At 47.5% G+C, this 18,216-nt stretch overlaps 3 protein-coding genes across 4 annotated transcripts; 2 read left to right on the forward strand and 1 right to left on the reverse strand.

Annotated features, from left to right (window-relative positions):
• Window positions 1–1,313: 1,313 nt before the first annotated feature.
• On the forward strand, window positions 1,314–2,073 carry LOC127333033 (uncharacterized). The gene has a single exon (XM_051359352.1). The coding sequence runs from the start codon at window positions 1,440–1,442 to the stop codon at window positions 1,782–1,784; it is 345 nt and encodes a 114-aa protein (XP_051215312.1). The 5' UTR covers window positions 1,314–1,439; the 3' UTR covers window positions 1,785–2,073.
• A 9,977-nt stretch (window positions 2,074–12,050) lies between these two features.
• LOC127333037 (caffeoylshikimate esterase) lies at window positions 12,051–13,262 on the forward strand. Its single transcript, XM_051359356.2, has one exon. It carries the CDS (start codon window positions 12,166–12,168, stop codon window positions 13,150–13,152), a length of 987 nt encoding a protein of 328 aa, XP_051215316.1. The 5' UTR covers window positions 12,051–12,165; the 3' UTR covers window positions 13,153–13,262.
• LOC127333035 (peptidyl-prolyl cis-trans isomerase CYP37, chloroplastic) lies at window positions 13,224–17,404 on the reverse strand. 2 transcript variants are annotated; one of them, XM_051359355.2, is made up of 12 exons: window positions 17,042–17,404; window positions 16,787–16,963; window positions 16,612–16,701; window positions 16,373–16,468; window positions 16,164–16,271; window positions 16,004–16,053; window positions 15,068–15,170; window positions 14,695–14,748; window positions 14,337–14,492; window positions 14,127–14,249; window positions 13,692–13,741; window positions 13,224–13,555 (listed from the first exon to the last, which is right to left on the reverse strand). In XM_051359355.2, exons 1-12 carry the CDS (start codon window positions 17,243–17,245, stop codon window positions 13,375–13,377), a joined length of 1,392 nt encoding a protein of 463 aa, XP_051215315.1. In that variant the 5' UTR covers window positions 17,246–17,404; the 3' UTR covers window positions 13,224–13,374. The 2 variants fall into 2 exon arrangements, with proteins under 2 accessions (XP_051215315.1, XP_051215314.1); XM_051359354.2 differs by having other exon boundaries at window positions 16,787–17,404.
• Between the last annotated feature and the right edge of the window lie 812 nt (window positions 17,405–18,216).

An 18,216-nucleotide genomic window follows, 5' to 3' on the forward strand; every position in this document is an offset into this window, starting at 1 on the left:
CTTGCGATGGGTATGGTGGCGCACGGGAATACTAACTATGGCGCATCATGTAATGCGCTACTGCTACGTGTCTTAGTAGTGGCGCACCACTAGTGCGCCACTACTAGGAGTTAGCAGTGGCGTGATAGCAGTGGCGCACCACTAGTGCGCCACTGATGGGTAAAAGTGGTGCGTCACTGATAGCCTGTTTTCTAGTAGTGCTATAAATTCCACAGTCCATCTCTATAATATCATACAGTTAATTATTAATACCTAGAAGAACCCCTCCTCAAAAACCCTTGCAGGAGAACTACCCCGGTAGGAAGTCATAAGTACCAACAGGATAATTCAATAAAGAACTCTATAAACTAAATTTCTCGTTTCCTGCAATCCCACGAAACCTAATTTATAGTCCTTAACAGCTTTGAAGAAGAAAACATTTTTAAGGGTCATTAAGACCTCTATGGTTCCAAAACATACCACACAATTACACTTAATCCCTCACGTATATCATAATTAAAATTAACTCTAACTCTAATTGTACCTTTACTAGTGTTGCTATAGCCACCAGCTAATACCTTACATAGATCATATAACTCCTCAGCAGAAGAATTAACATCACCGGCATTATTTCCTTTTTCAGAAATAGATTTAGTATCAAAATAGCCATCTCTCAAACCCACACCCTGCAAACCTGATACATTCATATTTTTATTTGCTAAATACAACTCAGGTCTGCTCTGATGTATACATACGCATTTCAATGTATAAATACATTCATATCTACTCCGTAGACAAATCAAGTTGAGTCACTTATATGTGAAGGAGCTTGTAGCATTCTCTAATTTCTGGATAGCATCACTAGTACTACTAACTTCTACGCATATCTCTTCCCAAACTTACTCTTAGTAGTTCTACTTTACTTGCAATACTATGAAACAAAGCATAGTAAGTGTCGCTGAGTTATACTCTCTTTGTGCTATAATTCTTGTCATAGATTCAGACGTATTTATACACAAAATATGTCTAGATACATCTAAATCAACAACGAAAATTATGAAACATAGGAGTACTAAATCACCAACAGTTAATATGGATAGCATGGATTAGAAGAAAGAAGATTTAGACACCTTAATTACCATTCACATTTTTCAGATTCTTCTAGCTGTTTCACCAAATTCTCTACACAATAACGCACGCGCGGCGCGGAGTTGGTAACAGCATCGTGGGGCGCGATCCATACGAATTGAACGCACCGCCTTTTCCCTCCCATTCTATTCCGTAGCGCGTCACTAGGCTCCCAGCTCGATCCACGCGCTCTATATAAGCTCGCCGCAGCGATCACCATCAACACCACAACGAAAGCAACAGCCAGCAATTGGTCGGGACAGTACCAAAGCCCGCTTGCTCTACCACTAGCTGTGATCAAAGCTAGCCACTCGGGTCACTCGACGATCGGCATGGCAAAGCTGGCGTCCCTATTGATCCTCGCGGTCCTCGTGGCCGCGGCGTGCTTCGCCCAGCTGGGCTCGGCGGCGCGCGGCATCCCGGCCGGGAAGCCCGTGGCTGCAGCGGCGGCCGATGCGGTGAAGCGGCCGGAGACGTTCCAGGAGGGGACGGTGCTGATCCCTGGGATCGGGCGGTACGAGCTGGGCACCCACTACAGGCCGGACCTCGGCGGGCTGGACCACAGCATCCCGGCCGCCGCCAACGGGCGGTTCCTCCCCGGCGCCGATGACACCTGGGTGCCCAACCCCGGCTTCGAGGTGCCCAACCCCTTCCGCCCCGGTTCCGAGTCTCCCTGATCGAGCCGGCCGAACAGCACGTCCACATTACGCCCATCCATCGGTAGCTAGCGTTTGGTTGCTACAATAAAATAGCCTCTACATTAGCCATGCATGCATGTATACGCATGTTGCATGCATGTATCTGCCACTGCGTGCGCCGCCGACGGGCGTTTGGTATTTGATTGTGTGTGTGTGTGTTTATGGAGTATGGGTGGATGCGTAGGAAGCATCCATCACGTATCTCGCTTGTTTGTTGTTAGCAGTAATGTGCTTAAGTTCAGTTAATGAATTATGAATTGCTTTGCTACCGCATTGTCATATATGGTTGGATTGTTGGGTCCTTAATTTCTGCCGAGAGCTCGATCACAAATCATGTCACATACTACCACACACATGGAGTGCAAGGGCAGATAGGGAAGCTCTCGGGAAGTACGAGAAGATATCACGCGCCGGAAATGTGGCTCTCGGCAGTGCCGCCGTGGTGTCTACACACTTGTGCTCGATCGTGACAGTTCAGCTACGGGATCCGATTATAGCTTGTTTGGTGATAGAGTACTCAATAATGGGAGAGGCCAGACACGATGCCAGAGAATCAGATACGCTAGGTGCCTATGTAAAATTAATAAGAGAAGTCGTGAAGACACAGGCCTGACACGTGGCATCGTATGATTGGGCGTGGGCTACTGGAGAGCGTCATCAGCAGGCTGAGCACCAGGTTGCGTGTGTACCGGAGTGAGATAAGAGAGAGATAGATGTTGTGCCAATTTGGGGGCATCCAACGAGTGATTAGAGATTGAATTTTCTTACTGATTCTGTCCCTCTCCTGAATCTGACATTTCCCTCTCCAATTCCCTTGTTTCTCAAATATTCCGTGGAAGCAATGGAAGTGAGCAAGTAGTACCGTGACAATTGGTATCAAGAGTCTGGTGATTCCCTGCGGAGGATTTGGGTCGAATTTCACAAGAAACTATTTCTCCTGATCGTTGGGTGCAAATCGGCCTCCGATTTGCGCAAAGCTTCCTCCAGGAACACCCGCAGTTGGTCAAATTCACCCGATCTCGATCCATGTTCGAGTTGGCACCTCGCAAGGTCCAGTTGCAGATTGAGGGATCGTTGACAAAGACGATGCAGGATCTCGCGACGCAGAGCGCGGGACTCGAAGGCCTACAAGATGGTCGTCGACCGCATGATGGCCATGGACCTCAAGGTGGATTCGATCCAGGAGCAGCTGGTGATGAGCGCATCTCGTGCTGACGTGTTGGAGCCGCCGTTGGCGGGCGAGGTACCTCGGCACGCTGCGACCGACACGGTGACGGGACTGTAACAGTGGATGTTATTGAGGGCATCGTCATCAACACCTCTACACATGCACACCCGCCGTTCTCGACGGAGGCTCCTCTAGCACTCACCGCGGCGTTGAGCTCCAGCCTCGGGTCAGTGGACCAATGCGATGCACATATCCTCCGGGGTGACGCCATCCTTGGGAACCTACAGTCCAAAACAACATTGATCGTGCTCATACGAATTTAGTTCACCATGAGCGTGAGGACATGTATCAATGATAGGAGTATCGCGGTCGATTACAAATCTGTCCAATCTGAAGATGGATATCCCCAAATTTTAGGGGGGGGGGGGGGGATCCAAACCCTGGAAACAAGAATGTGAGACTTACTTTGATCTATCAGATTGTGCATGCGCTCCGCACTCGCTATAAGCCGCTCACTTTTAAAGGCACCGCTGCCTTATGGTTGTGTAATGTTGAAATTATATGGAAGATAGAGGAGTGGGGTGAGATGTGTCGTATGGTGCATAAAAAGTGTAGCAAAAAACAAATAAGTTCAGTACCGTAGACAATTACGCCAATTAAAACAGTTAGCTTGAGTAACTAAATATGAGAGTAATTTGAAAAACTGAGACATCAACTCTTGCTCTATAACTCTGCTTTAGATGAGATTTTCTTTGTAGTAGTTCGTCTGCATCTTCCTAAAGATTTGGATACTGCTAGTCTTTTAGCATTTTTGGCTAGCATGATAGTAGTTCTGATTCAGATCCCGATGATTTGATGTTGATTGCAGCAGTGGTTCCGACATCAGTAGCTCCACGAGCTAGTCAGGCTAAATGTACTATTCGACTTCCACTGGTAGTTGGGAAGCATCGATTCTAGTAGTGCTTCATCATTTATTAGTCAAACTTTGCTAGATAAATTCTAGTGCCATACCCAAAACATGGTGGCTATGCAGTTTACTGCTGATGGTGCAACAGTTCAGTGTAGATCTTATGTTCATGGCTTTGAATGGGCATTCCAAGGATATACTTTCCATCATGCTCCCTGGGAGCAGGTACTATTCCAGTCCAAAACAACATTGATCATGCTCATACCAATTTAGTTCATCGTGAGCGTGAGGACACATATCAATGATAGGAGTATCATGGTTGATTACTAATATGTACAATCTAAAGATGGATTTCCCCAAAATTTATGGGGAAAACCCAAACCCTAGCAACCGGAATGTGAGAATTACTATGAGCTCTATCAGATTGTGCCTATGCTCCGCATTCGCTATAAGTCGCTCACTTTTAAAGGCACCGCTGCCTTATGGTTGTATAATGTTGAAATTAAAGATAAGATAGAGGAGTGGGGTGAGATGTGTTGTATGGTGCATGAAATTTTTGGCAAAAAACAAATATGTTCAGTACCGTAGACGATTACGCCAATTAAAACAGTTAGCTTCAGTAACTAAATATGTAGAGCAATTTCAAAAACTGAGACATCAATTGTTAATCTATAACTCTTAGATGAGATTTTCTTTGTAGATGAGTTTATAGAAGGGCTTAGACCTGAATTACATTCAGTAGTTCGTCTGCATCTTCCCGAAGATTTGGATACTGCTAGTTTTTTAGCATTGTTGCAGGAGCAGGAAATGGAGTCCATGCCTAAACAGTGTTGGCATGAATCCAGAGGTTATTCTAGATTTTCTGCTTGGTCTGATCGTGTATCTAAAGATCAACGTTCAGTGTCCAAGTCCGAGGAAGGGAAGAAATCTGAATCTAACAAGTGGGAAGATAAGCTAGATTCTCTTAAAGCTTATAGAAGATCCAAGAGCCTCTGCTCTGTTTTACGTGTGGAGAAAAATACAATGCAACACACAAATGCCCCGATCACGTGCCTCTCCATGTGATTGAAGAGCTGATGGATGTTTTACCTAGTAGTTACATATTTGGCTAGCATGATAGTAGTTCTGATTCAGATCCTAATGATTTGATGTTGATTGCAGCAGTGGCTCCAGCATCAGTAGCTCCACGAGATAGTCAGGCTAAATGTACTATTCGACTTTCACGGGTAGTTGGGAAGCATCAGATTCTGATCTTAATCGATTCTAGTAGTGCTTCATCATTTATCAGTCAAACTTTGGTAGATAAATTCTAGTGTCATACCCAAGACATGGTGGCTATGCAGTTTACTGTCGCTGATGGTGCAACAGTTCAGTGTAAATCTTATGTTCCTAACTTTGAATGGGCAGTCCAAGGATATACTTTCCATCACACGATGAATGTTCTGGAATTGGGCTGCTATGATACGATTCTCGGGAAAGATAGGTTAGATCTCTACAACCCAATGTGGGTTCATTGGAAGCGTTATATCTTGCGTTTTACACACAAGGGCCATCACATAACTCTACATGGTGCTCCTTCAGCTAAACCAACTTGTTCATCAGTGTCATCACGCAAACAGCGTGGCATGATCAAACGAGGAGCTTTGTCTCATGTGATGCAGATCACTGGACAACATTGTGATGCTATTATGTCATTGGAGGAATCTTCTGTGCAAATATCTGAAGAAACTTTTCCACCACTGCTTGTTGAATTATTGGAGGAATTTCAGCATTTGCTCTCAGAACCAAATTTTTTTTTACCACATCCATGACGGCAAGATCAATTGATGAGGACATCCCATCTATTGATACAACCGTTGTACCTACAGCCACACAAATACAAGGACCAATCACTCGAGCTCGTGCCAAACAACTTAACTATCAGGTACTTTCGTTTCTTGGAACTATTCCTCATATACATGAGAATATGATGCTGCCTAAATCAGATATGTTTATTACTCTTAGGAATGATGGACCTAGCATGGATGAGGAGGACAAGCATTGGAGCATGATCACACATGGAGGAGATGGCAGCAAGCACTTGAGGATTGAAGATGACGCCACAAGTGGATTTTCAGAACATTGAAGCCACCATAAGAAGAGATGAAGACATGGACGAAATATAGAGTTCTCCACTTCATAATTTCGTCCATAGCATAATATGGTGCTGCGTCACCTTTAGTTTTGGGCCAGGCCCATGTCATTTTCGCAGGAATTAAGTCAGCCACTTTTTAGAGTCCGTATTGAAGGGGGAAAGGCCTTCTAGGGTTTGTTTCGGCCACCATACGTATGGCTGGTCGAAACCCCACATTTTCCTCCTTTAAATACCCCCATAGCCGTCACGTTTAGACTTGGATTTTGATTAGACTAAAAGTTAGCCATAGCTGCAACTCTCGTGTACTTCTTTTGAGGCCAACGCCCATAACAAGACCGACTATTCGGAATCCCACCTTATTCAATAAATCTTTCATCTATATCCGCAATATTCTGATTGCATCATTAGTTCTTACTTGTTCTCGATTTCAGGTAGGAATTAAGACCCTCGCTGGTCAGGCTGATCGTGCATCCGCAAGATCAGTAACTCCCGGAGATTGTCCTAGCGATTGCATTGGCGCACGAGCTTTGCACGTGTAGTCGGATCGTGAAGCACGAACTCCACCAACAAATCGACGCTATCATACTCTCATCGAAAGATCGGCCACCTTTGCCCTATCATCAGTAGATTCCTTGATTCCCTTAGCTCAACCGGTGAAATCCACTTACCGCTATATACCGCAAAAAAGATGGGTCGACATGTCTATGAAATGCTATGTTGTGGTATAATCTATCGCACTTCGAGTTCTTTTGCCTCACGAGTCATGTTAGTTCAGAAAAAAGATGGCCAATGGCGTTTCTGCGTCGATAATCATCAACTTAACAAGCTCACTATCAATAATAAGCATCCTTTGCTGGTGATTGACAAACTACTTGACAAGTTGGCAGGCTCTAATGTGTTTAGCAAGTTGGACCTTCGTCTAGTTATCATTGAATCCGATTTGTTGAAGGTGATGCACCAAAAATAGCGTTCCACACTCATCACGGGTTGTATGAGTTTCTTGTGATGTCTTTCGGCCTCACTTCTACCCCAACAACTTTTCAGAGCACGATGAATCAAGTCATGGACCCTTGTTTTACGAAAAGTGTATCGGTCTTTATCAATGATATTTTGGTGTACAACCCCCATTTGACAACTCATCTGCAACACATGAAGGAAGTGATGCAATTGTCATTGCATCATCAATTATATGTCAAACAAAGAAAATGTTCATTTGCTCTCACCAATTGGAATATTTGGGACATGTAATTGGTCCGGATGTTGTATCTACGGATACGAGTAAAGTGGAGGTAGTCCAAAAATGGACATCGCCTACAAACATCAAAATCCTCAAGGGATTCTTAGATATCACACAATATTATAGTGAATATGTTCAACGTTATGCTATTATAAGTTTATAACAGCCTCTGACCCAACTGCTAAAAAGGGGTGCTCTTCATTGGGTCCTATCTTAGAAAGAGGCTTTCAAGCATCTCAAATTATCCATGACCAACACTCATTTATTGTCTCTTCCCAATTTCCAGAACAAATCCTCTTTGGAAGCAGATACATCAAACACTAGCATTGGAGCAGTGTTATTACAAGAAGGCCACCCTATAGCTTACCATATCAAGGCGCTTAATTCCAGGAATCAGACCTTGCCGGCGTACGAAAAAGAATGTTTAGCCATTCTTTTGGCCATTGAAAAATGGTACCCTAATCTTCAACATCGATCTTTTGATATCCATACTAATCACAAGAGCTTGCTTCACTTGACTGATCAAAGGCTGCATACCTCTCTACAACATAAAGATTTTGTTAAGTTGATGGATTTGCAATTCACTCTAAAATATAGAAGGGGAGTACTAATGCAGTGGCTGATGGGTTGTCAAGACCGTCTCATGATCTTACAGTTGTCAATGTCTCTGTGGCAAAACCGGCTTGGCTAGACAACTTACATAATAGCTGGCTAGGAGGATGATCCTCAAATAGATTATTGAGCTCAGTGTGACAACAAAGAATGACAATGGTTACACATTGCAATATGGTATAATTCTATTGCATAACAAAGTATGGGTGGGCAGTAACTAGTTGGCTCAACAACATATTCTGCAAGCCTTACATAATAGTGGCATGGAGGCCACTCTGGCTTCTTGGCCACCTATCAATATCATCGCATCAAGAAGTACTTTTCATGGCCTACAATGAAAGATACACTACGCCAATTTGTTGCCACTTGCTCTGTCAACAGCCAGACAGAACACGTGTGCACACCCGGATTACTCCAGCCTCTTCCAGTACCAACATAAGCTTGGCAAGTGATTTGCATGGATTTCATAGAAGGCATGCCAATGTCTCATACGTATAATGTGATCTTGGTGGTATTTGATAAGTTTTTAAGGTACATCCACAATATTCCTTAGCGCCACCCTTTCATAGCGTTCAAAGTGGCCCAGGAATCATGAATAATATCTACCGCCTTCATGGTATGCCATGTATGATCATTTCGAACAAAGATCGTATATTCACAAGTTTGATAGTGGCGGGACTTGTTCCGTCTAGCTGACTTAACCCTCCGCATAAGCTCAGCTCATCATCCGCAGACGAATGGTCAATCTGGAAGCTTAAATCGGTGCTTGGAAGGGGTTTTTTCGTTGCATGGTGCATTCTTGTCCAAAGAAGTGGGATGACTTGCTTCCCTTGGCCGAGTGATGGTGTAATACATATATTCACTCTGCTTTGGGTCGTACTTCCTTTGAAATTCTCTACGTGTATCCACCTTGTACCTTGGGCATTTCAGTGAATGATTATGCATCAGCCGATCTAGATGCTTGGTTAAAGTAACACACTACTATGCTGGACTTGATTTGTCAATAGCTCCTTTGTGCCCAATAATGGATGAAAGCACAAACATATAAACACCTCTCTGAGAGAAGCTTTGAGGTTGGGAACCTACCTGAAGTTTCGGCCTTACATTCAACAGTTAGTCGAAGCTCGAGGCAATCTGAAACTTGCATTTTGTTTCTTTTTTTTTGATGGTCACCGCGGGGGGGGGGGGGGGGGGGAGGGGACAAAGTCCCCACCTGAATTTTGTATATATTGCTTGGCCCCAAGGCCATAAGAGTTTGTACAGGGGGAGTTTTCAGATAAAGGAGGTACAGGGGAGAGAGAACATCAGACAGAGGTGATGTTCTCAGTTAGGCAGCCCAGCCAAGCTGCCTCCGCGAGTTCTTGATCCCCAGGTAGTCTAGCTCGCCAGAAACGAGCCTCACTCCGACAGAGATGTAGCAGCAGCGGGAGGCAGGGTTGCTGCTCACGGAAGACGACGGCATTCCTATGTTTCCACAGGTTCCACAAGCACAGCAGGGTGAACGTTGAGGCAGAGTCCGGAGGCACTGCATTATGAGCGGCGTACTCGTGGAGGAGCTTGACATCAGCAGCGTCGGGGAACTGAAAGCCCACAGCACCCCAGAACCGCCGCGCGAAGGGGCACTCGAAGAAGATGTGGTTCGCCGTCTCCAGAGGAGCATGGCAAACGGGGCAGCCGGCTTCAGCGACCGCCAGGATGTTCTTGTGCAGCAGCGACGCCCGTGACTGCACCCGCCCTTTGGACAGCAACCAGGCGAAGAACCGCACCTTGGAGGGCGCAAAGTTCTTCCACACAAAGTCGTGGGCAGGGTCGTCGATGCCGCCCCAGGTGCGCAGCCGGTACAGCGCCGAGGCATCCAGGCCTCCAGCCTTCTTGCGGCAGCGCACCAGCTCGCGCGTGTCGGTCGCCTCCGAGAGCGCGACCTCACCCACCAGGGCGAGGAGGGCCGGGAGCAGGCGCTCGGCGGCGGCGGTCAGCCTCGGGACCAGCGACTGACGAACGCCGATGGCGATCACGGAGCTGACCGTGGCGTCCCGACGCAGAGCATGCGAGAGGAGAATGGGCCACCGGCTGCCAATGGCCTCACCACCAATCCAGTTGTCCAACCAGAACAGCACCCGCTGCCCGTCTCCCACCTTGGCCACCGAAATGCTCCGGTATAGCGGCATGAGCGCTTGGAGGTGCTTCCAATGCTGGCCGGGAGCAACATGGCCAGCAGCCGCACTCCAAGCCCAGCGGGGCCACGGAGCGAGGACGTCGGAGTGAAGACGGTGCACAAGCTTGAGCTGCAGGCACTCATTTTTCGCGGCGAGGCACTTGATCCCAAGGCCACCCTCCCTCTTGGGACGGCACACCGCGTCCCAGGCGACAAGGCATTTGGCGCCGGTCGCGCGCCCTGGCACGTTCCAGAGGAAAGCCCGGCGGAGCGCGTCAATGGCGCGGAGTAAGGCGGGAGGCAGGTCGAGGGCCCCCATGGCAAAGGTGGGGAGGGCATCGAGCACGGCATTGAGCAGCACCACCCGCCCACCACTGGAGAGCAGCAGAGCACACCATCCGGAAAGGTACTTGTCCACTTTGGCAATCAAAGGCGCGAAGTGGAGCATGGTGAGCTTCTCGCGGGAGAGGCGCAAGCCAAGATAAGTCTGAGGAAAACCTTCGACCCGACAGCCGAGAGCAGCTTGGATCTCCACCAAATCAGCCTCAGGGACGTGCATAGGGACCAGGGTGCTTTTGTGGAAGTTGATCGTCAAACCAGTCGCATCCGCAAACTGATCCAGCAGCTCCTTGAGCCGCACCGCAGCAGGCAGGTCAGCACGCATAATGATGAGAGTGTCGTCGGCATACTGCAGTACCTGACAGGGAGCACCATCAACGATGGGGTGGCACAAGAGTGGGTCCTGCCGGATAAGCTGCTGCAGCACATCCACAACCAGCAAGAAAAGGTACGGTGAGAGCGGGTCGCCCTGCCTTAGGCCTCGCATTTTGTTTCTTTATCCCATACTAAATTGTCAAGCGTTGCATTAATTAAATCCTGAAATACAAAATTATTTTAATATTAGAAAACACAATCCAAAACCCACAAAAGCTTCATATTATTGTTTGTACCTTGCTTGCCTAGTTATAGTTTGTTTTACTTTACTTTATTTACAAGTTACTTCTGTTTTACCAATACGAAACCTTGTGTTTGATAAACACACAGTGGAGTTAGAGAAATAGGGCAATTACTTTGCTTTGTAGGTTGCTTGAGTAGGAGAATCAAAAGACAGCTCTCAGCCAATTTCCTGAGAGGTCGATAAAAACGCTTATTACAACATTCTACTTGGAATTTCAACAAGTTAGTACGCACGAAGTTGTTGCCATCAGTCGCGGAAGGCGTAGGGGAGAGCAGGCTGGACCAGCTCCCCGCATAGCCGGGCGAGTTGACCGAGGAGGAGGCGGCAAGGCTGGTTGTCCTCATGTCGCAGCCACCAGAACCGCTGCAGCCGCAGCCTGGTAATGCCACAGTGCACATGCTGCCAGGACTCTCAAAGGAAGAAGATCTCAGGCTAACGTTGGAGGACTCTGCTCCTCCTCCATCGCTCATGTCGTTGTCGTGGGATCAGTGGCCTATGATGCCGTGGTTCGCTCCCCCTCCTCCTGAAAGAACGAGGTGCCCAACTGGCCATTGCCAACGCCGGGGCTCGTCGACCTGACCAAGAACGAGGACGAGTAGTAGTTGTCGGTGCCTGGGCTAGAGTTTGGAGGACTTGGAGGCATGTTTTAATTTTTCTTATGTTTTACCTTTTTTTGAACTATGTAAATTGCATTGTTTTATAAAAGAAAAGTTCTCAAAGAAAACTTGCATGGGACCGCTGGGTCACCCCCGACCCAAACAGATAAGTGAGACCGCGCATCCATTTTAGTGTCCCCGGCACAACCTAAACGTACTAAAATTAACATTTTAAATTTTAATGTCGGTTTTGCATCGGGCCGCTGCATAACGAACTTATTTTTTCAAAAAAAAGTACAATACACCGGAGTAACAAAACTGAGGCGATCATACGGTACACCGCGGTTGTATTTGCACCGAAGCATTCACGGGCCGGTGGGCCGGCGGCACGAACAGTCACCTACCTCCGAAACTAACCTAATCCCCGCAGCCCCAACATGAGCGTCAGCGTGTGAGTGAAACGGCCTCCCCCGTCCTCTACGCAACTGTAACTGAAGCAACGACTCCCCCACCACTCGCCGCGCCGGCACCACTTCCCCTTTCCCCCCATCCACCCCAAAACGGCCGGCGGCCGCTCCTCACCGTCTCCCACCATGACGCAGGAAGACGTGCCGGCGACGGTGAACTTCTGGGGCGACCACCCGGCCACGGAGGCGGAGTACTACGCGGCGCACGGCGCGGAGGGCGAGTCGTCCTACTTCACCGCCCCGGACGACGGCGCGGGCGCGCGCCGCCTCTTCACGCGCTCGTGGCGGCCGGCGGGGGGCACGCGGCCGAGGGCGCTCGTGTTCATGGTCCACGGCTACGGCAACGACATCAGCTGGACGTTCCAGTCCACGGCCGTCTTCCTGGCGCGCTCCGGCTTCGCCTGCTTCGCCGCCGACCTCCCGGGCCACGGCCGCTCGCACGGCCTCCGCGCCTTCGTCCCCAAACTCAACCCCGCGGTCGCCGACCTCCTCGCCTTCTTCCGCTCCGTCAGGCGGCGGGAGGAGCACGCCGGGCTCCCCTGCTTCCTCTTCGGGGAGTCCATGGGCGGCGCCATCTGCCTGCTCATCCACCTCCGCACGCCGCCGGAGGAGTGGGCGGGGGCCGTGCTGGTCGCGCCCATGTGCCGGATCTCCGACCGGATCCGCCCGCCCTGGCCGGTGCCCGAGATCCTCACCTTCGTCGCGCGGTTCGCGCCCACGCTCCCCATCGTGCCCACCGCCGACCTCATCGAGAAGTCCGTCAAGGTGCCCGCCAAGCGCCTCGTCTCCGCGCGCAACCCCATGCGCTACAACGGCCGGCCCAGGCTCGGCACCGTCGTCGAGCTGCTGCGCGCCACCGACGAGCTCGCCGCGCGCCTCGGCGAGGTCACCGTCCCCTTCCTCGTCGTGCACGGCAGCGCCGACGAGGTAACCGACCCCGCCGTCAGCCAAGCGCTCTACGAGGCCGCCGCCAGCAAGGACAAGACCATCAACATGTACGACGGGATGCTCCACTCCATGCTCTTCGGGGAGCCCGAGGAGAACATCAACCGCGTCCGCGGCGACATTATAGCCTGGCTCAACGACAGATGCACGCCGCCGGCGACTACCTGACACCATAGGATAGCATTCTACTATTGAGATTGTGGGAGTACCAACACACCAAAATTGTTTTCACTTTCAAGTGTACGATGATTCTTCTATATATATACTCCATTTGATAAGCTGTCTTTGGTCAAGTTTACTTGCTCTCGTATACAAAATGGTTTGTCTCCTGGTCAATGAAAGAATGTTGTATATGTCTGGAGCGTTTCGGGCTGATTGTACATGATTGTGTCAACCCTCTGCCGGAGCAAGCGATGGATCTGCTGGAGCAGGCGCTGGATCTTCTGGAGCCGGCGCTGAAGCTGCCGCTGGCAGCACAAGGCGTTCTCTGCCCTGTACCAGCTTGGCGGAACGAATTTTATCCCCAGTCTTGATCTGCGAAAGGACATCTCTTCCGTCTGTGGTGGCATACCTGCACATGTTTGTTTCAACAGAAAAATCCTTCTAAATCCAAAGTGAGAGATCCTTTCTTTTTAGGGACCATAAAATCTGATAATTTCTGCTATCCAGTGGTCACAACCGTGATATAGTAAGCCATTAGTACTTACCCGAAAACTGAAAATTGGCCTTCATCAAAGGATATTCCTCCTAAACCAGACTGCAAAAATAAAGAAAATATCACAAATCATAATAGTTCACAGTTGATGCTTCTCCTCATAGACAGCTCAGTAGTTCCTAAGTATATGGTAGAGGAGATTGAGCCTCATACCTTTTGTATTATCTGAGCAGCGGTGGTTAGCGCCGTATTTGCATAGACATTTTTAACTAGTATTCAAGAATTGTATTGATTTTCATGCAGGGCACAAAGCAGCCCTAAGATAGTAAATATGGTTCACAAAAGGGGAAGAACCTTAGTGCATTCTTGAGTGACATATACTTACCCAATCTGATTTATAAAATGTGGACAATAAATATATAATTGGTTGATTGTGTCTATTCATTGTTTATGTTGGTAGATTCTAAAGATGTAGCATTTTACTCACATTTCTCTTATCATAGAGGTAGAAGAAGAACTGGGTTGGTGATGAGTATTCCTCTGAATCCTCACTATGTGCCATGGCAACGGAGCCGTATACAGACATAGGAAGGACTGGCAATTCTCCATCCTGAAATAGATGCAGCAAATGAAATGAGTCATGATATAGAGAGCATGAGCTCAGATCTGTTTCAATTGTTGAAGTAGTGTGAGTGACCTGAATACTTAACGGACTTCTGTACAATGGTTCAAATTGTCCAGCAGGCATGACCTCTAGTGGAATAGTATACCCTTTCTTCCCAGACTCACTATCTGCAATGACTGCCTGGTTCGCAGATTTCAGTGTTACCCCGTCATATGCCCCCTCCAAAACCTGGAGCAAATTTTACTTCATTGAGCCATCAAAGCAAGTACTTGTAAAAGAAATCAAACAGTACAGAAAAATGCATATGTTAGATTGAAGATTTAGCAGATGCCTCTTCAATAGAGACAGTTATCTTGGTTCTGTTTATTACATTTTATAAGTTTCACCATGTAGAAAATAATGAGACAGGGTCAGAGTTAAGCTACCTTACCAATTTCGCAAAATTCCCAGCAGTCAGTGGGGCAGAATACCCATCAACTACAACCTGCATGGAGTAAAAAGAATCAATAATTGCCACATAAATCGGTCATTGTTTTACAGGAACTATGCCAACAATGGTACTGATGCAAATAATGGAATGACAGGGGATAGAAAATAAGGCTATATCATTGCCAGAAGAGTGCAGTTCATGATGCCTGGCTATTAGATGGCCACTAAAACACTTCAAAAAATGATTGTAAAAACTGACAACGAGGACGAAAAGGAGAGGTACGCTCTTATCTTCCCTAGACATATATATATTGATGAGGCAGCAAGAACGTTGACTCAACTGTTTATGATATCATAATCTGGCAAACGGCTACCTGAATTGTACCAACACTTTTGGGCTCACCACCAGCAGTTGGAACGAATGTTGAACCATCACCTTTCTCAACTGTGAATTCAACGACTCCTCTTCCAGTTAGCCTATCAATGGCAAAAGACGTTTAAATCAAATTTGAAATAAATCTTTTGTTAGAGATCAGACAAAGAACAAACAATTATAAGTGTCTCCAAGCCCCGATTACTGGAAAAGGCAACCCACCATTACACTTGCAGAATCTATTGTTACTAATCTTCATATGTTATATAGCTTGTGCATTAACTTGTCATAAGCGGAGGATTTTTTTACCGCTTCTTACGAATTTTGTAAGAAAAATATTTGTGCGATGTTCCCACCACTCAATGCTAACCACAACTTAGAATTTAGTAATATTACACTATGATACAGAATGAGGTGTTTTTCTCTTAGCTTTTCACAATTGCAAAATAAAGTAATTGAACGGACATGTGCCAAATTAACTATTAATTGATTTGTGTCTGAGAGTTCTGAAATATACGCAAGACAGCAGAAGCAATAACCAACTAGCATCCAAATATTGATAACTGGTAACTTATTTAGTGAATATTCAGCGATACAATAAAAATAAATGTCAGTTTTCAAAGCAACATGATCACTAAAAGTAGCCCAGAGTCCTGATTACTAACATCATCAAGCAGCTCGGGCAGAGAAGTGTCCAACTTGTTCCTGTCATGATTCATGAACGAAAGTAACAACTACATGGTTTTCTATATCATGAATGATAGAGTTCTGTATCAGCTTGAACCTACGGAGTAGAACTGTTTCACCCTCACAACAATTTTATGATCTAGAGTTGGTGGCGATTATCAAATGAAATGCGAAAACATGTAAACATAAATTGGTTCCAGAAATGACTGGGAATGCATTTGGAGATTAGAGAAGTCAAACAGAAATTCACCTTGGATAATCCAAATACTGTTTAGGTAAGAGAAAGGATAAGCCTGGTGCCTGTTGAGAGAAAGAACCCGATTTAAGTAATTCAACCTTCACCGTAACAGAATTAGTCTGCTCTGAATATTTTGAAAACAATAGTTTGTAAGTTAGTTCACCAGACTTACCTGCAACAGCTCCAATTCAGCAATAGTATCAAGAGAAGAAGCAAGAGCTACTGAAAGCCTGTCATTGTCCTTGTCCTTGATATAGTTCAAGAGAGATTGTAAACCACCCTGCAAACATTCTGAAGCAACTCACTATCATATAGCCAATTAGCGCGATTTACTTCTGTTTCACGACCTGAATTTTCACACTCTTAGCACAATTTACTTACCTTCCCTTCGAGCAAGGAAGTGTACAGCTCGGAGCCCTTTTCCTTTAGTTCTGCAGGCATGCTTCCCAACATTGCCTCCTTGTTATCTAGTGCTATCTGCATCCAGAGTCAGTTCTATATATCAGGATTCAGGATGATGAACTCAGCTAGTTCAGTAAGAAGGTTACAGCGAAATGAAGAAGCATATGACAGCACCAATCTGAATAGTTCTCAAGATGAGCTAAGGGGAGACAATTTACTTTCATGGCCTTCTTGACATCCCCCTCCATGGAGCCATACGGCTTTCTCTGCGGTATCCTCAGCAAGTACGAGATGTCCTCCAGCGATTCCTGGCAAATGTGGGCACAGAACCTGAGAGGCAACGCCCAATCGCACGACATGCTAAGCACGACGGCGGTCCTGATGCACGTTTACCTGTATGGTCTTCATGCTTGGGTTCGCCGGGATGGCCCTCCGCAGCGCGAGCTCCCCAGTCCTGGGCACGTTCGTGTCCGGCGAGTAGAGGATCGCATTCGCCGGCAGCGCCACGGAAATCTGGGCGATGATGGCGAGCGCAGCGACCGCGCTTTTGAGCTGCTCGAGGACGCCGTCCTGAACCAGACCATCCACATGGAGATTAAAGCTTCCGGGGACCTCGGAGGACGTGGTTTGGGGTATAGTTGCAGCTACCTCAGCCGTCCAGGCGGCGGAGGAGGGGTAGTGCGGGCGGCTGCGCGAGGCACGGGCGATGCCGCAGCGAATGCCGCGGTGGCGGCTCGGGCGGTTCTTCCACTCGATGAACTTGCTGCCACCGCCGGCGGCCGCGGCCACGGGAGCGTGCGGGGGTGCGGGGAGGGCTCCGGCGAGCACCGTCGTGACCACTCGCGACGCCATGGCGTCCGGGAGCTGGGAAGGGAATGGGTGGGGGGTCTTCGAGAAGGGATTTCCGGTTGAAACGAGAGAAAGAAATGGAAGGGTGGTGCCGTCGCTGCCGTCGCCGTCGTCGTGGTCGCCGTCTAACCCCAGCCAGTGACCTGCAATCCAGTTTCCAAGTCCGGAGGATTGGGCTCGGATTGGGCCGTAATCCGGCAATCTGGTTAGGCCTCGTTCGTTCAAACATGTGAGGTATGGATTGATACGGATTGTGGCCCGTTCCTAGATGCCCAGCCCGACGTGCGATATTTTCCACCAACAAAATTGTGATCTTCGTTTACTTTTTTTTTTAACCTAGTCAATGGTTTTTTCATTGATTAAGTTGAAAAAAGAAGTTGGAAAATTTATAAGGAAAACCGTTAGAAAACCTGTACAGCGTGCCGACCCCGAGGTCACGCCCCACACGAGTCGACGATCAAGCCGTCCCAACGACCAAAACCAATACCTGATCTTCGTTTACCTGCGGACGGTATTATTTGCCCGACCAGTCTCATCCCTTGTACAACTCGGCCTAGAAAAAATTAATCCCCACATGACCCTCTCTATTCATCTTCCTTAGCCCTTAGCGTTCTTAACCATGCAGAGAAGAGGCCTAAACGAACTCGAAGACATGGATTAGATGGGATCAGCGAAAGGGGGTTAGCATAGATTGGGTTAAAGCTCACGATCAACCAATACCTGTCTAGATCATGTCCATATTGTCATTGTCATTCATTATCAAAACCATGCATGACACATGGGTACTTGATGCAGTTTAACCATCATCTTAGCAACAGACCTCGAGAGTTGCCTAAACAAGAAATAAAAGTGAGTCTTTTCCATGGTGTATCTATTTCTCTCTATCTAGTGACATCGTATCCTTGACAAGTGTTCTAAAAGAATTTTGGTGGAATTTATTAACTGTGATGGGTGTGATGTGGAACCTGCATTTT

Source organism: Lolium perenne, chromosome 2, assembly GCF_019359855.2.
Source record: "Lolium perenne isolate Kyuss_39 chromosome 2, Kyuss_2.0, whole genome shotgun sequence".
Taxonomy (NCBI): Eukaryota; Viridiplantae; Streptophyta; class Magnoliopsida; order Poales; family Poaceae; genus Lolium; species Lolium perenne.